At 46.7% G+C, this 23,792-nt stretch overlaps 1 protein-coding gene across 6 annotated transcripts in view; it reads left to right on the top strand.

Annotated features, from left to right (window-relative positions):
- The first annotated feature begins 9,010 nt into the window (after positions 1-9,010).
- Positions 9,011-23,792, top strand: part of Myo1b (myosin IB) — a 136,306-nt gene continuing 121,524 nt past the window's right edge. For 5 of the 6 annotated variants that reach the window (XM_010636874.3, XM_010636878.3, XM_010636877.3 and 2 more), the window contains exons 1-2: positions 11,131-11,231; positions 22,696-22,839. In XM_010636874.3, coding sequence (XP_010635176.1) covers positions 11,166-11,231; positions 22,696-22,839 — 210 coding nt within the window. In that variant the 5' untranslated portion in view covers positions 11,131-11,165. Of the gene's footprint in view, positions 9,133-11,130; positions 11,232-22,695; positions 22,840-23,792 lie in introns of those variants that run through there. The other variant, XM_010636876.3, reaches the window with a different exon arrangement.

The following is a 23,792-nucleotide window of genomic DNA, read 5'->3' as shown; positions in this document are numbered from 1 at the left end:
ACTATTGGAATTCACAGAGTGCCATTTTTGTCATGTGTATCCGTGGATGAGTCACTTGTACAGCCTCTTCTCTGCCCATCCACACGGGGAAGCTTGCCTAGGAATTCTCCATGTTTGTTGCTGCCCTCTACCCACTTTTTTATTTCTGAAATTGCATTGCATTTTAATAGAAATCCATGGAGAATTGACATCTCTAGGGTTTCATGGCTTCCCATTGGCAAACCTGGGAAACTTCTTTATTTATTTAGATTTAAGAAAAAACTTCCTCAGTGAAGTTTAATGTGTAATTTTATGTGTAAAAAACCTTTCACATCTTTGGTTAGATTTGTGCCAAAGTGCTTTATGGCTTTTGTGGTCATTGTAAATGGAATTGTTTGCTACATTTCTGATCGGTGTCATTAGCGTATGAGAAAGGGATTGATTTTGTATTTGTTCATAAGTGGATCTTGGTTGATCAAGTTCGTTTCTAACCCTGTACAGTGGACCCTTGACTTACAAACTCAATTTGTTCCCAAGGGCTGGTTGTAACTCAGGTTGGCCAGTGAAGGCTCAGGCTCCTCTATACAGCCTTTAAAGTCTCTCTCCTGCACACAGGCAGAGCTCAGTGTCCTCAGAGAGACACTGGCCCAGGATTTCTCAGTGAACCCCACACAGGAAAGGACGTTGTTGGGCCGGAGCTTTAGCTCAGTGGTTTGGTGGCCTGCCTCGCAAGCGCAAGGACCTGAGTTTGATCCCCGGTACCACACAAACACACACACAAAAAGCCAAACAAAAAACGAAAGGACGTTGTCATGTTCCTACCAGAACTCTTCAAGGGTTAAGTCTGTATCTGAGGCCATCTGGAATCACAAGTGGCTGGCATTCAGGTCATAACTCAAGACTTTGGTGGTAATTTAAGACTGAAATTCCAGTTGTAACCCAAGTTGTTTGAAAGTCAGGCTGGTCGTAACTCAAGGATCCACTGTATTTGCTGTGGGTGTTGGAAATCAGATGGGCTTTCGGTAGAAGTGTACTAGAGGTGTCATGATTCACTTTAACAATTACATGCATGCTTTTAGAAGGAGGGGTGAAGGGTGACTTGTAGTTATTTGAATGCATTCACTGACGTATTCCTCAAATATTTGGGTGACACCTGTTCCAGGGGGAGGCTTGCCACTGGGGCCCGGGGAAGCTTGTGTGAAGACATGAACCTTCACATGGTGCCAGGAGGAAGAGTTGGTGTTACAGGGGGCAGAAGAGGCCCACAGCCTGAGCTGGCTCTGTTCTGCATGGTGGAGTGAAGGAAACTTCCTTAGGCAGTGACTTCAATGGCGTTATTCCTTTGTAGACATCGTGGTAGTGGTATTTAATAGTGCTCAAGTCGTCACAACACGGGATGCTTCTTTGTAGTGTATCCTGCTCTGTGATACAGCTGGAACACCTCCAGCCCCGTATCCCGTGTTGAGTGCAGACGGTGCCCGTGGTTTGATTTAAGGATATTTCATCTTCATGATGGTACACAGCGCTGTGCATTCAGTGAAGCTACTCTGCACCTCTCTCTTGGCCCGGGTGAGTGATCTGTGCTGTGTTACTCTTCAGGTCCCACTTGGCCACGTGGTCACAGGGTCAACCACCGGCACTCTGGGAGGGGCTGGCTGTGTGGCTGAGTGATGGGGTCCTGCAGGGTGGGGAACACAGGTGCATTTTCCGGTTGATGGAGGGACGTTGCCCTGGGAGAAGCTGGCTTTGTGTAGTAGTAGCCTGTGTCGCTGGGTTTGTAGCAGACTCTCCATGTGCTCCATTTCCTCATCTGCAAAATGAGGGTAAGGATGGAGGCTGCTTTGGGTGGTAGTAGGAACCGGGTGAGTTAACGCAGTCCCAGAACATGCTGTGCACTAAGCGGGCGCTCAGTGTATACATGAGTCATACTGCTTAGTCTTTCCTGAGTGGAGTCATGGTGCTCCTCCTCCCCGCCCTGGGCGCCCAAGTCTGTGGGAATCCAAGCGGTGCATATACTTCCTGATGGCTGTGGGATTCCAGGGACCCCTTTGACAGTACGTAGGAAGAAAGGGGCACAGAGAAACAGTACAGGGTTCGCAGCCATTGTGTGAGCTGGTGGAGTCAGGGGACTTTGTCTTCCCCCGTCTGATGTGCAGAGCACCCTCAGGTTGGCCGTGCCCAGGTGGGTTGCAGAAGGAGGCGGGTGTTGATGGGAGGGCCCAGTACCATCCCGGATGGTGGAAGACTTTCTGCTTTGTGCTGATAGTTGCAGTTGCAGTAATGCAACAGTACTGAAAACACTTTATTTAGCACAAGGGCCCCAAGGTTAGAAGCTGGGGGATGGATGTTCCTTGTGAAACACGTCGTTCTTTGCATGTTTCTTTTGCCACATTATTTTCCTTTTGTTTCTTCCTGTGTTCCCTTAAGGGCCTCCAACCATCTGTTACTCCCTCCTCTGGCCTCCTCTTTCTCCTCCCTTGCGGCTCACCCCTTTTCACTCCAATCTGTCTTCTTTATTTGCTGTCCTGCAGAAATGATGTACACATTTCTTCAAAGGATAAATTTGACTTCTTACTTTTTTCTTTTCCTCATTGAGTTTATTGGTACATTTTAGGTGTACAGTACAGTTACATTCATCATTGGGATCTTGTACCTTTACATGACACGTCTGGTTTCTCATTTTTTCCCCCTTGAGATTTCTTACTTTTAATGGTAAAAAACAAGTAACTTTTCACCCTCAGAAATCTAATGACGTCGCCTTTTATCTTCTCACACCTAGAATTAATTAGTGTCAGAATTCTTAAACATTTCGAAATGGGAAGAACAGAATTCTGGAAAACCACCAAAGTGTACTTCTATCAAGAAACTGCAGAATCTCACAACATTTCTCAAAAAAAAAAAAAAAAATCGTGCATTTTAATTATTTTCATGAGAAGTTCTGAGCGTTTTCCAGCTTTTCTTTCATGTGCCCTTGTGTAATTTTGAATGAAGAAATGGGCTTCCCCACGCACTTGTGTACCTGTGGCAGTTCGTCCCTGGGCCGCAGTTCTCTGTAAGCGTCTCGGAGTAACCCTGACCCGATTTCCACCCAGTGCGTTACCAGGTGTCTGCAGCGGGGCTGCTCACTGGAGAGATCTTGCGGATTTTGATGATCCACAAAGTGGATAAATGGAGTGAACGGAAGCAGCGCAGGGCCCTCTTGTGTTCCATAATGTGTCATGTTCTCCACCTCTGATTGAATGCCCAATTTGAATGTAACATACATATTTATGATAGTTCTTTCTCTACCAGGTCTGGTGTGATTATAGTAATATCTGGGCTTATACAATGGGCATAGCTGGGATCTAGTATTTTTCGCCATAGGAAATGTTTACATTAGAAACACTGTGCCCCTTCTGAGTGAGTAGCAGTTGCAGGAGGGTTTGTATAGATTGCTCATTTTGCTTTATCATAGGGATACGCACCTGTTGGCATGGCGGTGTACATGGCAGTACCATAGAGGAGAGAAAGCTGTTCTGTTTAACCTAGCCATGCTAGGGGTAAGGCATTGAAGAAATACTCAAACTGTGACTGGGTGCAGTGGCACATGTCTGTAACTGGCACTCTGGGAGGCTGAGACAGGAGGATCGCAAGTCTGAGCTCAGCTTAGGTAACTTAGCAACTTAGCCAGACCCTGTCTCAAAAAGTAGAAAGGGTTGCAGTGGTAGCTCAGTGGAAAGACCCTGGGTTCCATCCCCAGCACTGCCAAAAACAAAAACCAGGGGAGATAAGTGTCAGCTTGGCCTTAACACTTGGTGTTAGTTGCTGTCTTCAAAAACCAGTCCAGTGGTGTAGGTGGAATGCTGGAGGAAACCTGTCCCTTTCACTTCCTTCCAGGTGACCTGTTCTGTATCATTTCTGTCCCTTCGGTGGAGAAAACACTCCTCCTAAACCACAGTCATTGCGGTCAAACAGCAGTTGCCTTCTAATGTGTGTTGCCTTTTCTGCGACTTTGTGTCTAGCGTTCACCAGCTCCTGCGTGGTGATCTTTTCCGGCCAGCACAGCTGATGTCTGCAAGAGATGTTAGGAGCCAGGAGCTGCAAGTGGGCAGCTGTTTCTGTGCCCAGTTGGACTCTCGAGGGCCACAAGTGTAATAGGGTTTAGGGAGAGTTTACTTTATGGGGTTTGCGCTGGTTTCTCAGCGGATGCAGAGGGAGGTGGCAGGGCCCTTGGAGGACCATGGATTCTCCAGGACATTTCCCATTTGTCCCTGAACCAAACCATTCAGAGTCCAAGGGTACCAAACAAGTCTCTTGTGAATATTGTGGACTACAGAATCTGCAGGAAGTGTGGAAAATGGAGTTTAAAAAGATCTTCACGAGCCTGCTCCCTTAAAATGTCAATTATAGTCCTTTCTAAGCTGTTTTTGTTTTTTTGAGACAGGGTCTTGCTCTGTAGTTCAGGCTGGTCTCTAACTCATAGTGATCCTTCTGTCTCAGCCTCCTGATTACAGGTGTGTGCCACTATGGCTGGCCTTTCTAAACTTTTTATCTCTGTGTTTTAAAATAATGATTGTAATCATAGAACCCTATTTTTATGTTGATACATAGTTTTAAAGATGCGTCATTCTAAATTGACATGATTGCACATTTGTGGGGTACAGGGTGACATTTCAATATATGTGATGATTGTGCACAATTTATCATTTCTTTGTGTAGGTAATGGTGGATAGTTTTTGAAGTGTGTTTTATAGTTGTATATTACAACACTGGGTGCCATGTTTTTTTTTTTTTAATTTTAAATTTAATTTATTGGTACATTCTAGGTAGGCAGTACAGTCACATTCATTACTGGGATCTTGTACCTTTACACGCCAGATCTCGGTTCTCATTTTTTCCCCTTGTCCCCACCCTCCCTTCACCCCTTCCTCTCCTCCCCACCTTCAAACACTTTAATTCCATTTTTACATTTTCTCATATTTTTTTCCTTTTCCCTTATCCCCCTTTCCCTATCCTTCTCACTGTCCCTATACCTTTGGTTCTTTTCTTCCTATTTCACATTGCTAATTGTCCCGTTAGGATCTTGAGTACTATTTTAGTTTTTCATACCAGAGAAACTATTCGGTATTTGGATATGTGTGACTTATTTATTTCACTTAGGAGTATATCCTCAAATGTACCCATTTATCTATGAATGACTCTAATTTTTCATTCTTTATGACTGAGTAGTATTCCATTTTATAGAAAAACCACATCTTCTTTATCCAGTTTCCAACTGATGGGCAGATGGGCTGTTTCCAAATTTTAGCTGTTACAAATTGTGCCGCTATAAACATGGGTGTGCATATATCACTGTGGTATGATTCTTTTAATTCTTTTGGAAAGATACTTGGCAGAGGGATGGCTGGGTCAAATGGAACCTCTAATCATAATGTTTTGAAATATTCCTTTACTAGAGGGCATTTGGGTTGCTTCGTTTCTTGGCTGTTATAAATACTACTGTGGGTGAACCTTTGGGGGTACATACAACCTTTTTCATGCTGTGGATGATTTTTCTGCCAGTGGATATTAAGAACAAATGATCAGGTCAAGGACTGTCTTAGAGATGTTGGTGCATTTAGGATGGGTGGCAGAAATGGGTTGGTGGGGCAGGAGGATTGCAGTGTGGGTGACACCCGAGTTTCCGGCTTGGTGGTTAGTGAGTGGTTGGCACAGGTTAGTGCTATTCGGTTGGGAGGGGGTCCCATCCTCAGGCTGCTGGGTTGCAAGGCTGGGGCCTAGGGAGGAGCCTCCTGTGACTCTTGGTGGTTGGAGCTGTGGGTGCTCTTGGCGACTGTAGCAGGGCCAGAAGGTGGAGGATCAGACTCAGGGGAACCTTGTTTTCAGAGAGGAAAAGGAAGGAGAAGCCACTCGGGAGTGTAAGTGGTCGCTGGAGGTGGAAATGCCCTCATGGAAGTCGGGAGGGAGGTGTTTTGGGGAGGCGTCTAGAGGAAGCACACGGGTGGTGGCGTTTATTTGAGGTGGTTTTGGGGGCACGTGTCGGTGATGATGGGGTCCTAGCGGAAGGTGGCGGCTCTCAGAGGTGGCCGTGTCAGAAACCTCAGCTGGCATAATTAAACCCCACAGGCTGGGTGGCTAAAACAGTGGAACGTATTTTCTCACAGTCTGGAGGCTAGGTGTCCAAGATCGGGCTGTTGGAAGGTCTGGTTTCTTCTGAGGCCTTCTGTGGCTTGTAGGTGGCCGTACTGTGTTACGTGGCCATCCCTCGCTCGGTCCTGTCTGTGTCTTGATCTTCTCTTATAAGAATCCACCCCAATCACCCGTTTAAAGGCCTTGTCTCCAATACAGTCACATTCTGAGGTACTGGGATAAGGGCTTCCACACAGGAGCTCTGTGGGGGCAGAATTCAAGCCCTAGCAGACGGATTCCGGGTTGAATGTTCTACTTTCCTCCTTGCTCCTCCTCATCCTCCCCTTGGTCACACTTTGATCCCTTGGCATTGGTGGCCTGTGCTCTGCATCTCCTCCTGGTCCTTTAGGGCCCACTTCCGGAACGTCCAAACCTTGGTCCTCTTCTCTCCCTGGAATCAAGTCCATCTGTCTACACCTCCTCTGTCCTGGGAGTAAAGCGTTTGCTCTTCCGCGTGTCATGGGCTCCGGTCAGTTTTATTCAGTGGTGTGAGGGAGCCATTGTATAATCCTGTTCTCATGTCTACTCTTCGCTCACAGTGGGAAAATTTTTTTTTAAATTGGAGGAACATGGATTTAGGTCAAGGTTCAGTAAAAATGTACATTTGATTTTGCTTCCTATTTTGCAAATGAATATTTTTCTCCTGAGAGTTTGGGTTTGGCTTCCTTTCAAGAGCTAAGAGAAGACTTGAGTGGGTGGCTGTCCTAGTGCAGTGAGGGGGCGGAATTGTATTTTGTGGGGGATATGGTATCACTGTCCTTTTTCCGGAAGGGCTTCTGTTTATTTACTTTCTAGAGTTAAAGTTTAGTAGCAGTTAAGATGATCGCGCAGGATGCTGTGTGGGGAAACCTTTATGTGGGTGATACTGGTGAGGGGGTTGGGATGGACTTGTGAGTTCAACTGTGGTTGTTTCGGATCGTGCGTGTGTGCGTGCGTGCGTGCGTGTGTGTGTGTGTGTGTGTGTTGGTCCATTTTCTGTTACCACAACTGGTTAATTTACTTAACAAAAGAGTTTATTTTGACTCAACATTCTGGAAGCTCAGGGGCCAGGCATCAGCACCTACTTGACTTCTGCTGAGGACTTCGTGGCAGAAAGTGGGAGGCAGGTGGACCCATGTGGAAGACAGGGGGCAGACAGACAGCTGGAGAGGGAACTGTCTGTCCCCGTGAGCACTGAGCTGACCTCAGTTGAAAGACACTGTCAATGACCTGGTCACCTCCTCAAAGCCAGCCGCCCCTCAGTGCCATGACAGCGGGGGATTAAGTCTTCGCATGTGTTTTGGTGGGGACAAATGACATTTAGACCATAGCATTGTATTTACATGGTGTTCCTCTCAATCCTGTAGTTGTTGAAATGCAGTACGTCAACATTATCTCCACACTTATGAAAGATCATAACTTCAGAAGAGACAGAAAATCACATTTCTGAAGGTACCTAAATCATGTTTGTAAGTCTGTCTACTGAGAGAGTTAATTTTTCTAGGGTGTTACTCTTACTGCCCCATGCCACCCGGGGGGGCAATTAGGTATGTACCACTGGTGGTTCAACTGGTGGAAGCATGTTCAGTGATGTAAACAAGTACGGCTGTACATTTGGGGGCAGAATAAACATAGTTGTTGGATAGACGTAGTTTGAAAAGTTGACCAGATTTTTAACTTGGCAGCAGGGTGCTACCCTTCATCCTTGGACTGGCCTAGGCCCACAGCTAGAAAACAGTACAAGCCCTTACTGGATTCACAGCCTGCTGGATTGGTTGGCATCTCTTTTCCTCAAAATAAAGTGCATTAGCTGATGCCTGAAACCACGGGTGCCCAGAGGCGGAGGTGACCCTGTGATGTGCTGTCCCGCTTCTGTCCCACATACACACACGTGTGAGATCATCCAGACCTGGACATGCCACTTTCCTTATTGTTGCAGTTTCATAGAATGACTTTAAACATGCTTCAGAAGAATTCTTGTTTCTACACAAGTCTATTTGAATACTTTGGAAATCGCCTGCTGACTCGGTTGCAGCCAGAGTAGGAACCACTGAGATCAGGGCGAAGGCTTTTGGGATCACAGAATGAAAACATCTGTAAGGTTATCGTCCATCATTCAGGATCGGTGAGTTCAGTTGCATTTGTAGAAAATCCGGGACTCCCTGTGGCTGTGAGCAGTAACCTGTCACCTTTTGTCCAACCTGGGTTCGGAGGTGGCTCTGCTCCAGGTTGTCCTCTTCCCTCCTCTGGACCTGGGTGGTGGAGCTGCAGCCTGGGGACGGTGGCGTCCTTGCCCCGGGGGAGGCAGCTGTGATGCAGCTGTGGGCCGCGCTTGGGAGTCAGCTGGCGGATGTGTGATCAGACCCGGGAAGGCCATGGGTGTGGCGAAGGGGAAAGCCACGGCCCTCGCAGTGCTTCCCAGGTACCCTTGTCCTCTCCACTCTTCACACAGGCTTGATGTCCCATTGGGCAGCTCCTGACACTGCTGGCCCAGACAGCTCTGTCACTTTCATTGGTCTTTTTACTAATAAAATGAATAAAAAGCCATTCTTCTTTGCCAAGGTGATTGCTCTAACTCTAAAGGGAAGTGTGACTGAGTCCTCAGTGTGAGGTAGACCAGATGTCCTGTGTGAGTTCTTGCTTTATTGGGTCTGTGTTTTCTTGAGTGCTTTCTTTGCCCCTCAAGATTGCAAATGCCTGGGAGGTAGATCTTTCTTGTCTCTGGATACTGGGCATCCAGGGCCGAGCAGTAGCTGTGGATAGGAGGAGACTCCAGCACTCGGAATCCTGCAGTTCAGTCCTGGCTGGAGGCTCAAGCCGATTCTTCCTACCCCGGGATGCTGACCTACTTTCCCCTTCTTATCTGTGTGCAAAATATTTGTTGTACTTAGTGTGTTCTCTCTGTCACAACGAATGTTTGTCTCTCCCTTTCACATGAGACTGAAAATTTAAAAGGAGTTCGAAAGTGCTGGTTCAATGGGGGGAGAAAACAATGGAGAAGAGTTGGTAAGCAGTTTTAATTTCTAAACCAGGGGCAGCTTGTACGTATGTCATTTGAAAAGAACTCTAGTTTCTCTGTCTTCCTTAAAGGTAGAACTGTCTAAGGGTAGAACTGTAAATTTTAAGTTTTTATGCCTTTTACATTTAAGTATTTACAGTCTAATAATATATTTAGAATTTCTTTTTGATAAACAACTTGTAGAAGGAAGTGAACTTTTCTTAATCAGGATATTACAGTGTAGTTTGCTGTTGAGTATTTTATTTCTTTTTTTTTCTTTATTGAGTTTATTGGTACATTTTAGGTATAGAGTACAGTTACATTCATCATTGGGCTCTTGTACCTTTACATGACAGGTGTTGGTTCTCATTTTTTTCCCCTTCCCCCTGCCCTCCCTTCTCCCCCTCCTCCCCTCCCCATTTACAAACATTTTATTTCCATTTTTTCATTTCTGTCATTTTTTTCTTTTCCCTTATTACCTTTCCCCTACCCTTCCCACTTTCCCTACACCTTTAGCCCTTTTCTTCCTCTTCCACATGGTCAATTATCTCATGAGTATTTTATTTCTTACCAAAACTTCCCTGGGCTTAATTTGTCTTATAGGTTCATATGTGGTTAAACTGATTAACTTTAAAAGTGGGTTTTTATGTAACTTTTGGTGTGCTGGATTGAAGGTCAAAAAAAAGTGTGGACTTTGGTGCACACCAATATGTGAAATATCTGCTGTAACCAGAACCTTTAAATATTAGCAGAGCTATTATTCACATTTATGTAACACAAATGTAAATTTTGTAAACATAAACTTTAGTACACACTTTATGTGTGGCTTAAAAATGTACCTAGTTAGGGCATGCGTAGTAGGCGGATTTATTGTGTTCCATATCTTGTAGGTCTTCATGAATACTACAGAATGCACTTAGAAATATGTATGAATTATAATGCCTCTGATTTTAAGTAATACTTCCAACATTAAAGGTAAAATTGGAAATTGATACAGAAATTGCTTCCAAATCCTAATGTGATTGTTATTTTAATCAGTTTAGGTGAAGTGGCCACTTAGCTATTCTCTTCAAAAATTCTTTCAAGTGACAAAGTAGTTTTGCTGTCTGAGTTTACATTGTAAGAGTTTTTGTTTGTTTGTTTTGATCACTTCTCACCTAGTAAACATTCACGAAATCCTAATGTACACGTATAAACGTCTCTCCTTTGGTTTACAGTCTACGAGACTTTATTTCAGTAGCGAACTGAGGGATCTACGTTTTTATTATTCTGAAAAACTGTGTTCAGCTCTGAAGCTATCTTGTTGAGTAATGCTTATTTTTCTCCATTTATCTATTTATTTTGTTGGGGATCGAACTCGGGACCTTGCGCTTGTGAGGCAGGCGGTGGCACTCACTGAGCTAAATCTCCAACCCTGTTTTTCTCCTTTTTAATGTTTAGGTTCCTTAACTTGTAACCTTTGCCTTCTCAACTAATTACTTAGTGAAATACGCAGCTGGTGCCATTTTGCAGCTTGCTGTGGGCGCCTAGCTTTCCTCACCATGATCCGTTTGTTCACGGGCAGTGCTGAGCTGTACCCTGTGCAGATTTTTCAGTACATTTTTTTTTAAAATGATGGGTTCAGAATAAAGAGAGCCGCTTGGCATTTGCTGGCTTTTTGGTTTCTAACATTCTTGAGAATCCCAAAAGGAAGCAGCTCAGAGTTTCCAGAATGGAGCCTTTCTTGTCAAGTCAACAGTGATGGAAATTGGGACAGGATGTTAGCAGATGTGTTGTACACTTCGTGGGGAAACTGAGGCATGGCGATGGACATGTGCCCCAGGTCTTGCTGTGAGCTCGCCTCCGAGCTGTGTCTCCTGCCTGACTCTTCCGATTTTGGGGGTCCCCCATGGCGTGTTGTGGGATGCGAAGGCTGCTTTTTCTCGGAGGGGCCCCGCCCTGCCCGTGACAGGAAGTCCTATGTGAGTTGCGTACCTGCTGCAGAGCCCTGCGCTCTTGGCTCTGAGAGCTGCTCCTTGAGCGATCAGATGGCCGACCAAGTATGGAGAGAACACAGGACTGCAGAGGTGGCTCGGTTGGAGCGCAGCGCGTTCACTTTGCAAGCCACGTAAGCTCAGGAACGGGGCAGACAAGGGGCCGAGGACTTCGGGGAGAATATTAGCACAGGAACGCACCAAGCTGGGACCCTCGAATTAATAAGTGCGTTCATTTGGGAGGGAAGCTGGCTTCCTCTGGTGGCCGTATTCTGTTTAGTAATTACTGGCGGTTCTCGGCAGCTGCGTCCCTGCCAGGACCAGGCAGAGCTGTCCGGTGTGTGGAGTATATTTGAGCGGTTTTGCACTCACCCAGAGGTTCCAGCGTCTCTCTTGGGTTTGCCAACCTAAACACATTTGACTTCTTGGAAATATATTTTTTTTTATCTGCCTTGAGGGAACAAATTGAGAAGTCTATGGGTTATAATTAGCACATTCCCTCTTACAGCTGAGTTTGTGTTTCTGGGTAGAACAGTGGTTTATAGTTTTTGGCTACCTTGTCCGGCAGGGACCCGCAGTCCTTCAGACGTGAGCTCATTGACTCTCGTAACATTCAGTGTGAGGTGTGTGCTAGGGCTGCAGGTCCCCTGAAAGCCAGGGCTGCCTGCTGCCCCTCGTGGACCTTCTGGGGTTGGGGCAGGTGAGGGTGCCACTGTAGAGGGCTTGGGGTGCTGGGTGAGGCTTTCTGACCAGGCCTTGAAGAGGTGGCCCTTTCTGAAGTTGCTGTTCCTGCCGAGTCTGTGCAGAACTTCCTCCGGGAAATGAGTGTGGAGCGGTGGTTAGTGGTTTGGGAAGGTCTGCTGCCAGTGAGGCCAGTCCAGGTTGGTTACCTGGGCACACCTGCCAGAAGGCAGGACAGAGCTCTTCAGGCTCAGATGGAGAAGTGGCAGTCAGGGCACTTGCATCTGGTGAGTTGGCTTTCCCAGCCAGGCTGTGTTACAGTCCTGTGGAATAGATGTTGTCATCGCCGAGTTTGTAGCTCAGAAATTTGGAACAGCAGAGATGAATTGCCTTGGACTTGAGCCTCTGTCCGTGTTTGCAGAGCTTGGGCTGTACTGTATCACGTGGATCAGAAGGGTCCCGTGTGGCACATTGTGGCTGTGAGATGTCTGCACCGTGGCAGTGATGCTGCTCTTGAAAAGACTCTGGGCTGTTGGGGAGAGTTTGACAATGTGGACATCAGACTGAAGGCCACGCAGGTCGTCTGATAAGTGGGAAAGACCACTCTCAAACCAGCCCGTACAATCCATCTCATTCTGGCTGTTCCAGAGCTGGGAGGACTGACACCTCCCGGGCTGATGGTCATCTGATAGAAAAAGGTCTTGTCCTTGTTCCTTGCAGATTTTGTTCATATGCCAGGAAACACTTGGTAGCCAGTCATCCAGAACCTTCAGTGTGGCCATAGCAGTCCCCCTCCTTAAGTCAAGCCTTCTAATGAATTCAGCTGATGCTGATCACATTCATTTTCTGCAGATGGAAAAAAACATTGCCCTCCTGTCACTTTATGAAATATAAAGTTCTAGGTGTTTTCAAATCCTTTTCAACTGGCCTGTGCCCGGAATGGAGGGTCTGTGAGCTTCTAGTTGGTGGCTTTTGTTTGTAAAGCAGTGTTTCCGTGCCCAGACAGAAACCAACCTTGACCCTGACCCGTGGTGGTGCCCAGCCGCTCTTTGGGTCTGTAGCTGTCCTGTAGGGCTTTGCCCTCAGGAAACCGTCCAGCCAAGGACCCCCCTCCCCCATCACGGGGCTTTCTCAGGCTGGAGACAGGCTTTATGGCACGTGTGCTTCCATTTGCTTTAATCCATTTGTTTGTTTTCACTCCTGTTCAGATCTCTTTGATCCTTATTGCCTGTTAACCTAAAGTCCCTTGTCTTATGCAGAGTTGGAACATGGAGAGCAATATACTCTTCGGAAATTGCCCTGTAGTTGGGCCTGTTTCTTCCCTAATCTGAGATTCTAATGAAAGCTCTCCCAGTAGCAAGCCATTAAATATTCTTAGCAGAGAGCTTCAGAGAAAGTGAGGAGGTGCGGAAACCCTTGCTAGCTAGTGGCTCGAGCAGTGAAATAAAAGCTTGGAAAATCGTGTAGCTGTGATTTGTGAAGTAAATCCTGTGGGAAGACACACCTGGAATGAAGATCAGGCGTCTGAGCCCTTTCACAAAGCCGGGTTGGCCCCATCTTCCATGCTCTGGTCAGCCCTGTGAAACGCCGTGGAGTCAGCATGGCCTGCTAGCCCTGACTTCTGCTTGAGTAAAGTGTCCTTAGGAGTCCAGTTCCCACTCTACTCACTCTCTAGGTTGGTAAATGCTGGACAGGTATCTCCCGTTGGTTCTGACCCTGATCCGGGCTCTCTGATGATCCTGTGCGTCGTGAGGGTGGGGTGGCGGCGGTGGGACCGACACAGGATGGAAGCACGGGTCATGCCTCTCTGATGTGTTCACTCGCCTACTCGGCACCCTGTGTGCCCGCCACTCTGCCAGGCAGGAGGGACTTTGCGTGTGGAGAACCCAAGCTGCCTTCTCCAAGGAGGAGCACACAGGCAAACCACAACTTGTGAGGGGAGGTGTGTGGTGGTGCTGTGCTTGGCTGCTAGGACACCAGAGACTGGCTGGCGTACACAGCAAACGTTCGTTTCTCACAGTTAAGGAGGCGGTGAGGTCCAAGGTCGTGGAGCTGGCCGGATTGGTTCCTGGTGATGGTCTTCGTAGCCTGTGGACAGCAGCTTTCTCAGTGTCACGCAGATGGTGGGACAGAGATTCTGAGAGCTACGGTCCCTCCTCCTCTTCTCAGAAGGATATCCATCCCATTATGCCCCCTGCCCTGTTGGCGACCTTACCTAAACCCGATTCTGTGCCTTTGCCTCACCTTGGTCACTCTGGGTAGGGCATCCACACAGGAATGTGTGAGGACACCAGCTCCATCCTGAATGTCGGCTCGCATTCCTTGGGCCGGGGGGCCCGAGGTGTGAGGGTCTAAAACTGGAGCCATCCTTGGCATCTGCAGCAGCTTTTCTGTCTGCCCTGTGTGATTGGCATTAGCTTCATTCCTCAGACGGGCTGTCTCTGCAGGAGCCTGGCAAGGTCTCACAGTGACACCTACTCCCTGGTTCTCTGTGAACTTCCTGTCCCTTGCTCACGGCCAGGTCCTGGGCAACGGGGTGGGGGCCTGGTAAGGGTGCCCCTTGCAGGTCACCGGAAGCCTCCCCATCTTTGTGTGTTGTGCAGGCTTTGCTTCAGGTTGGGGAATTTGGCCAGGGCGCGTAGACAGGTGGAAAGGCAGGAGTCAGTTTGGGGGTCATGGGCCCTCTGCCAAGGAAAAGTTTTCTTGTTATTGTTGTGGTAAAATACACATACATTTATTTTAACTTTTAAGCACGCGAGTTCGTGGGCATTATGTACATTCACGTTGTGCCAACATCACCACTGCGTATCGCCAAAAATCGTTATCTCCACTGAGACAGCTCTGACCCCATTAAACAGCAGCTCCTCGTCACCCTGTTCCCTGCTGCTGCTCATTCTGTTTCTGTCTTCATGGTTGGGTCATTCTGGTGCCTCCTGTAAGTGAAACCTGACAGTGTTTGTCCTTTCAATTCATGAACTCACTAAACTGCTAAAGAGTTAGGGTATTGGTGGAAAGGCACTGGGGAGTTACTGAAAGACGTGAAGCAGGGGCACCTGATCAGACTGTGATTTTAAAGGACACCTTGGGACAGGGAGGAGAAAACTGCCAGGGGCTGTGGGGGCGAGACTGGACAGAGATCTCTTAGCTTGCTGTTGGGAAGAGGGGCCCAGGGGACTGGTCATTGGGGAGACAGGGTGGATGGGAGGAAGTAGGTGAAGAGCAGCCAAAGATGACCACCTGGGCTGACTGTGGCTGTGGTTTTAGGAGGAGTTTTTTTTTCTTCTTTTTCTTTTGTATCTGGTGTGAGATGGTAGAAGACACAGGTATGGGACGTGAGACCCATGATGGGACGTGGAGGAGGTAGGCGACAGGCTGTTGAGAAAGTGAGTTGGTAACACAGTGGGGTGGGATGGGTGGGGGAAGGAGAAGGTGAAGATACCCAGGTGGATGGCCATGCAGTTTGGCTGTTTAAAAGTGGTGGGGGCATTGTTGGTGTGGTGTACCCTCCTGCTGGTGATTTCACGTTCCTACCTGGAGACTGAAACAAAACTTACAAAACCGGAAATGAGAGCTGATGCTTTGCTTACAAAAATCAAGCTCCAAAAGGATTCAAAGTGGGTGTAGACTGAAGTAAGAGGGTGTTGACTTTGGTTTATATTCTTTTTGCTCATCTGCATTTTCCAGCTTTTTCCCAATAGTGCACGTTTTTGCTTTTGATCTCCAGAAGTTCTTTTGGAAGCAAAAGCGGCAGGTTTCCTTGGCTCTCTAGGTGGACTGTGAGGTTCCAGGAGGTGGAGTGGGGAAGGGAGGCCCTATGATTGTTCACTGTGTGTTTAGCACTGCACACAGCACCAACAACCCAATGGGATTCCATTCTGTATGTGCAGGCAGAGGGGGATGAATGGAGCTTTAACCTGACTCTGGGAGAGGGAAAAGGCTTGCCGCTCTCTGCAAAGCTGTAGGAAGGAAATTCCAGATTTCCCAGTCAGTTGCCTCATTATGTTAGGTACTAACGGCATCCTATAGAAGTGGGCCCTCTTAGGCCTTTGTTTTGCCACCAGGATTTGCTGCGAGTTATTTTGTTCATGAAATCTTGCCACATTGGCCGCCTCTTCTGACTGAAATGTGTTTCTCATGTCATTCTTGAAAGCATTAGTGATCTCACTGGGAGCCAAGTCTGTTTCCTGTCCTTTGTTGAGATTATGTTTTCGGAGAACTGGATCAAAGTGCCTCCCAGCCGCCCTCCTTGTTTCTGCCTTCTGGTCTCTAGGAGTGAACCAAGGAGGGCGGCTGGGAGGACGGGCATGGTCGTGTGGCTTAGTTGTCAGCTGGAGATTTGCATACTTGTTTCCCCTTTGTATTTCACTGACACCAAGGATCTGACTTTCTAGAAAAGGCACTGTCTTGCGTACATGTCCGCTTTAAAAGGAGCTTAATGAGGGGAACTGGGACCACATAAAGAACAATTGTTCCTGCGCTGGGAAGTCCCTGTCAGTGCTGCCTCTGAAGGGGATTGCTAATGGCGTTATGGTAGATGTGTTGGGGAAGTCCTCAGTACTTGGTAACTGCCCAGCGGGATAACTGCTCTCATTGTTTGCTGCAAATCAGTTTGTTTTGGCTTTGCTTTAAAAGCTGCTTAAATTTAAAGTTATGTGTGTGATTTAATAGTAACCCTTGTTAATTTTTGCACCCACTGCTCTGAATGTTCCTTCAATTTGAAGTGTATTAACTTAAAATTCACGTTTGTTCTTATTTATGGTATTGAGAGCTTTGAATTCAGTGGTGCCAGATGAGTATTTCACGCTATCCGCTGTCTCTTACTTATTACTGTGGATTATTAGCATTCCCGTACCGAAAAGTGGTGTGATCGTGCACTTTATGGGGATGTGCTCTGGCCCTGCACATCCCCACCACAGATGATTAGTTCGGACTTTAAGGTTAGTGACCGGGCAGAGTGGTTATATTTAAATGTTTTAAAATGCTACAGGGTATTTATGCTACGTTCTCTTTTGGATTTTGAGGAAATTTTGAAATGAAGCTCTCCATATTCTAAATGACATTTTATACTAGAAACGCTTCCAGTATGTGTACCAGCATACGCGGAAATTTTGGAAGTTCTTGAGGTGAGGGCAGGTGGGGGAGGAGCCGTGGCAATCTCATTTTGCTCTCCATGCATAGACCAACAGCGGAAGAAGTTGGCACAGCCATGCAGTCGGCTGGCAGCAGCACCGAGACCGAGGGCTCCCTGCAGGCTCCCCTGTGGCTCCTCAGAAGACTCCCCTGGCCAATGCGTTTTGTAGATTGCTTTCACCAAGGCCCAGAGGAGAAGGTTCGGCTTTACTCATAATGAAGATCTAGGGATGCTATAACCTGGCGTTGGCATGGCGTCAGACATCTTGGCTGCTGGCAAGGTGGGAAGGATATAGCCGCACACAGCATGGTGGGGAGGTTGAAAGACCAGGAAGGGCACCTACACGCTTGGGAAATAGGAAGCAAGGAAAAGTGGAGGGAGGGCTGGGCATCCAAGTGGTCTTCAGCTGCTCTCCTCACTGCCCAGGAGGACTGGCTGTGCAAAAGCCAGGTTCCTACTTCCGGCCTGTCCTGGGGTGGACCAAGAGCAGGTCTCTTCTCTTTAGGGTTCTTGATCACTTTTGATCCCAGCCCTTTTTATTTTGAGACAATGTCTCTGAGATGCTAAGTTACTCAGGCTGGATTTGAACTCGTGATCCTCCTGCCTTGATTTCTCAAAGTACTGGGAATACAGGTAAGCACCTGTATCATGCCTGGAAAGGAGGATTTTTTAATCAACAAATAAACCATGAAGAAATGACTAATACATTAATTAGATACTATGTAAGAGATCAAAACTAATCTTCAACAGAAGATAGAAACAGCATATAGAGAAACTGCACACTAGGTAATGCTTCTAGCGCATATGCTTGAGAAAACAGTGACAGAAGTTGAAAGAATGTTGATCATAGGAAAATACAAAATATTTTTTAAGTGGCTAGAGGGTGTGAATAGGCAATTCCCCTACTCGGGAAATCGATTATGTGTCACCAGGGACTCCCAACAGGCAGATTAGATGGCAGTAGGAGAAGGCCTGTGTCCTGGATCATGGCCTGTGGGGAGGACAAGCAAAGGACGAATGTCTGCTCCGCTCCTCCCCTTGTCTGCCCAGCACTCTTGTACCTTTTGTCACCACACCCGTGCTTAAGAAAGCGCAGTGCCATGGCCAGCATAATCCCCTGTGTGGTTGAAGACACAGCCACAGCTTCTGCTCTCCAAGAAGATCTTCATCCATTTGTTTTCCGGCAATGTCAGAGATGAGTGCTGGGAAGAAGAGTACTTCATAGGGGTCTGTCGTGCTTTAGCCCTTCCGTTGTTCTTCTGAGTTGGGGGCTGATTATCTTAGGGTCAAACAGTCATAAGTCACTGTCAGCCAGACTTGATAAGGTAGCTCCCCTAAAAATATACTTGGTTTTTAAGGTTTATTTGCTTCCGTAGACTAGTAATGCAGACAGAAGATACTGCCAAGTCTTAAGGTATTGAAATTAGAACCTAGGATGGGAATTGTCTCCTGGCCTTGGCTCTCTGCAGAATGCTGTAGCTCTTGGTTAACAGCGTCCAACTAGGGTCAGTAGAGCTTGGAGGTACAGCTCAGATTCTACATCTTCATGGTGGCCGGCCCTGCTTATCCCTGTCTCAGGCTGGGAATCCTTCCGCACAGCACCATGTTTTCCTCTCTGACCTTTCACACAGGCCAGGTTTCCTAACCCATACTCTGGCTGGCATCCTGAATTTTCTCAAATTCTCTGATGTTGCAGGGACAAGGTCCAAGTCTCAAGGCCGTGGCTCAGCCAAGTTTCACTGTATGTTGTGATAGTCCTCAAAGTCTCGTGTTTTCAGAGACGGGCTTTTAGGAGGTGATTGGATCATAGGGGGCACTACATTGTTCTGTAGATCGATCCACTGGTGAGTTTAGAGCTGCAAGTGCTATCGGGAGGTGCATTCTGGTTGGAAGAGGTGAGGCGGTGGGAGCATGACATGGAAGGGTGCATCTCCCTCCCTGGCTCTTTGTTTCTCTTTTCTGCTGCCTGGCTGACATGATGTGAGCAGCTTTCCTCCACCCAGACCTTTCCTCCTTGCTTTCCTGCCCTGGAACCAGCTGACCATGGACTGAAACTTCTGAAGCTGTGAGGCAGAACAAACATTTCCTCCTTTACATTGAGGGTGTCAGTCACGGGTCTCAGTGATGAGAAAGTGACTAAGACAGATGATCAGAGGCGCTCATGCCCTCCTCCCTGTGCCTTAGCTCATCCAGTCCCCGTTTTTTGGTGTTACTTAGAACATTCCACTTCCTGGTACCAGTTTCTTTTATTAGGTAGGATGCTTTCTATTACAAATAACAGAATCTGTAACCCAGTCACCTTCAACAATAAAGAGAACTAATTGGCCACTGAAAACTTGAGAGATGAAGGGGCAAGCTCCAAGAGCAACTTGATCCAGAGATTTGTGATGTTAATTAGGGCCCCATCTCTAATTATTCTCAGTGATTTTCCTGCCCTGCCTTCCTCCCATGTGTTGTCTTCCTCCTGTGAGCTGCCTTCCTCAGGAGGCAGAGACAGCTGCAGTTGCTCCAAGTGTCACGTAGGCCGGTCACACCATCTGGAGGCAGAGAAACCCTTTGTCCTGACATTCCAAGCCAAAGAGGTTTGGGTTCAGTCACCTCAGCCGGCCTTGAGCCGGCTACAGTGGGTGGGGGATATGTTGTGGGCTTAGCATGGGGTAGATGTGGCTTCTCCAGAGCAACACAGATTCTCATGGAGGTTGGAGCAGAGGATGCCTGCATGTCTGTGTACGCCTGTGTCTGTGTCTATAGCCCTGCGTGTGTGAATGTGTGTGTAGCACCACACTCAGCTTTTTTTTTTAATCAATATATTGGGTATACACAATACATGCGTACCGAACAAAGTGTCCCCAGCAGTCTGCACACCTCTCATTTAATTCTACCTTCCGCCCCCCATGTGAGCTCTGACAGTTTATGGGGAGTTTGGGTTTGCAAGTGATTCTGAGTTGTGTTCCCTTGGGAGGCACAGCTCTGTCTGTAACAGGAGAAACCAAATCGGTTTGTTTGGGTGGAGCAAATACAAGAGGCTAAACCCAGCCTGGAGGTGGTGTTCACAGTCTGTGGGGAGGCGTGGCCATGCCCTCCCCTGTGCTGTTTCCTCGGGGCCTGTTTTTACAGCTGTCACTGTACTTTCCCCATAGTAGATGATAAGAGGCTAAAAACCAGAACTGCTTGAATGACTAGATAATCTTGTTATTGTATTGTTTAATTTTAATTTTTATTAGTGTGTTTCAGTGCATCAGGATTACATTAGGGAATTGGTAGACGTACGCAACACATCTTAATTCCTTTTTCATCTCCTCTCTCCTTATCTCTTGGTACCCTTTGCATTTACAAAAGATTTATCTCCCTGTTTCCTATTAACTGTCTTTTATTTTTCTCTTTAATTCATTTGTATTTCAGGTTTCTCAGAAGAGAAACCATGTGATATTTAAGCTTGTCTTGATTTATTTCACTTAATGTTACGGTCTTAAGGTGCATCCGTTTTCCTACAAAATGATTCACATTTATCTTTCTTTATAGCAGAGTCGTACTCCATTTTGTATAAATACCACATTCTCTCTATCCCCTTGTCTGTTGATGGACATATAGGCCCCTTGCAAGGTTTCATTTTGGTTTGCTTTGGTGTCATATTTTAATTTGCAAAAATTGTGTTTTCAATTTTCCACTTTTAATCAAGTGCCAATAATAGCCTTTGTCTTGCCTTCTTCCCCTCCCCTCCTTCCACTTTGGACTGTGAGGTTGGGACACAGGTGTGCAAGTTAGGAGCCCCACAAGCTTCCTTGAAACTTGTATCTTTGGTTGACTTTCCCCCTAACCTCTCAGCCACCTTCCCTCATCTGCCAAATCGCATGAAATGCACTGCGGTGTGAGTGCTTTTGGCATCGTACGCGTCTGGGAACTGGAAACCTGATTTCAGGTTGATTCGCGGTGACAAAGGTTGGGCACTCAGCGCTACCCCCGTGCACGTCTCTCCATGGACGCTGGCACCAGCCCAGCTGTTTCCAGGCTTCTGCTCCAGCCCCAGAACACAGCAGGTGCCTCCCACCCACACCTGCTTTGTTCCAAAACAGAGCGTGGCCTGCTTCAAAACACAACTGTTCTTTGGGACAGCACTGTTGTGTGTTAGTGATGTCTGAAACTATTTATTCCAGGTGTAGTTGGCATGAAATTTTAAAAAATAATGAAATAAATAATTCCTCCCTTTCTTTTGAATGTTAAATACTTTTCTCTTGGTGGTTCTTGTTTGTTGGTGAATCTTTTGGTTTCATTTCAGTCTTCTTTTCTGGTTTCCCAGAGCAAAAAAAAAAAATTTTTTTTTTTCAGTCTGATCAGAAATGAAAGATATGTTTGTGGCTTCATAAGAATTGAGAATTGCTAGCCACAAATAACACTGAATTTCTTACCTACTCCTTTCCAGTTTTCTTTGAGACCTTCCAACTAAATGTCATTTCTGTTGCCTCTGTGAGACCTGCTGGGTGTCCTAGACGGGAAGAGAAGACATCTGCGTAAGTCGCTAAGACTTGAGCAAGCAGACCAGCCTCCCTGTGGGACAGGCGCTCTTTCCACCCACTGCCAGGGCTGTGCGCTTGTGCCTTTGTGAGTGTGTGTGAGTGTTCTGTGGCATTCAGACAGAAGTTATGTAGACCTGTCTTCTGTGTTGCTCACATTCAGGATGGCCCAGGTGAGTTTATTTCTGTATCCTGGTGACTTTAGGAAAAGTACCACAGATGAGCACATGCACAAAACTCATGCACCACGTGCTCTGTGCATGCTCTGTGTTCAGATCTTGACAGAACACAGTACTCCCGCGGCAGTCAGCTTGAGAGCGCGGGGGATTTAGTGTTCCCCGTGCCGTGTATGTTAGGAGTGGGGGCAGGATGTGGCCGTTGAAGTGTGCCTGTTTCCTTCCCCTCCGTAAGTCTTTCCCATCGAGCCAAAGGGAAGCTGTAATGTTTCTGGACAATCATTGCCTGTCTGCCCACTTGATTTTGCTGATATGGTGGCATGTCTGTTGGAATGAGGTTTAAAAATACAGAAGTCTCTCCTGGCAGGTTATGTTATATGATTGGAAGCATGTACAATTGGTTGTGTTTTCTAAGTTAGTTTTGAGTGTGTGGAATGAAATTTCTTTCCATGAATGCAATGTTTCGTGCGGTGATGTGGTTCTTTAACAACACAATATGAGGAAATCTTTTAATTAATCAAAAGTAAGGTTCTTAATGTCTGTGAGCTTCAATTTCCTGACGCAGATTTCAATGCCTACCTTGTAGAGTTATTGTGAGGATTGAATTAATTCGAGCATGTCACGTTCCTTGGAATAGTGTGTCTGCTTCCTGGCTGGTGGGTGACCAGGGTAAGTGTTAGCAGCAGCATTTTGCAAACAGTATTTCTTGGGGAAATTTCGTCGTGCAGTGCTGGTGGTTGTCATCCCCCAGGAAGGAGGTTCACAGTTCAGGTGTGACTTTGGTTTGCTTGGCCCAAGAGAAGGGCGGGTTGGGCTCCTTTGGGGAGAGCAAATGATTGAAAGAACACGGAGACGTGGTTTTCTAGCTGCTCTTTCTGCACATGGACTTTGCTTGGGAAGGTGGAGTGGGAATTAGGTTCAGTTTGGCTATCGCTTGGCCAGTGGAACAGCTGCATCAAGTCCAAGGCTTCTGACCTGGGTTGCGGGAGCAGAGGTTATGACATTTTGTGAGGCAGCGAGGGTCATTTTTCCAGTGGTGCCAAGAACCCATCTGAACGTGTCCCTCATCTAAACCTATTCCTTTCCTTCTCTCTGCCAGCTGCAGACCATGGCCAAGATGGAGGTGAAAACGTCACTTCTGGACAACATGATAGGAGTCGGAGATATGGTTCTCCTGGAACCTCTCAACGAGGAGACCTTCATCAACAACCTCAAGAAGCGCTTCGACCACAATGAGATTTATGTGAGTCTAGGGGAGACCACTTGTGGTGTTTAGGCTTCATGTTTTGTGGCAGACAGCAGGCTTTTTACCTCACACTCTTTTTTCTTTCCCTCTTTTCCTTAGAGACTTGTTTATCCCTCATAGAGTTTTGAGTGTTTGCTGACCCCTTTTTCCCAAGGCACAGTCTTGCTCTGGAAAGGAAGGGAAGACTTTTAGTTCCTGCCGTTGGAAGAACATCATTCAGAGTTTTGCAGTCCACAAATATCGTTTTGCATGTCTGCATATGATTAGCCAAGTCTAATCATTGAGAAAAGCTACTCATTAAAATTCAAGACAATGAACTTTCCAAAAAGACGTGAACCTTCTTGACATGTGTCATGGGGGGGGCTATTTTATCAGATAAGAATATGTGCTTGGTCCCTGGAGCCTTTGGGCTGGGCATGCTCTCAAAGGATACGGCAGTGCAATTGTGTTAATATATACAATGAGAGACCCTTCGTTGCAAAATTCCTTTGTAAAGGATTTCATAGTATTTACTTTGGCAAGTCTTCTAGAGCATGAATAAAAAAATACAGTTACATGTAGCCTTTAGGAGTTGAAATAAAACACAGCCCTTGCACTTGGGGAGGTAAAAGTACGTATTAACTCAGTGAAGGAAACGCCTTGGTTACCCATATTGGCTCCAGAGAAGGGAACAGGAAGGATGGGATGGAAGCAGTTTCAACAGTTTTTTGTCTTGCCCCGAGTTTTCTTTCCTTCTTCGAAAAATGTTCATCTGTGCATAGAGAGGAACTGGATTCAGAGGAAGCCTGGTTCAAGCTTCGTTTTTCTGTCAATTTGGGGAGGAAATATAAAGAAATAAAAGACTGTAACATGATAACAAATAGGCGAACATATATAACTTCCATGGAACTAATATATTTTAAACAGCATGTGCACAGTTATAAGTTGTATTATTTTCCATCACGGTACCT

The sequence above is a fragment of the Fukomys damarensis genome, unplaced genomic scaffold (genome assembly GCF_012274545.1).
Source record: "Fukomys damarensis isolate Sample0158 unplaced genomic scaffold, DMR_v1.0_HiC HiC_scaffold_26, whole genome shotgun sequence".
Lineage (NCBI taxonomy): Eukaryota > Metazoa > Chordata > Mammalia > Rodentia > Bathyergidae > Fukomys > Fukomys damarensis.
The sequence above is the reverse complement of the archived record's forward strand: the minus strand, read 5'-3'. Positions and strand labels throughout refer to the sequence as shown.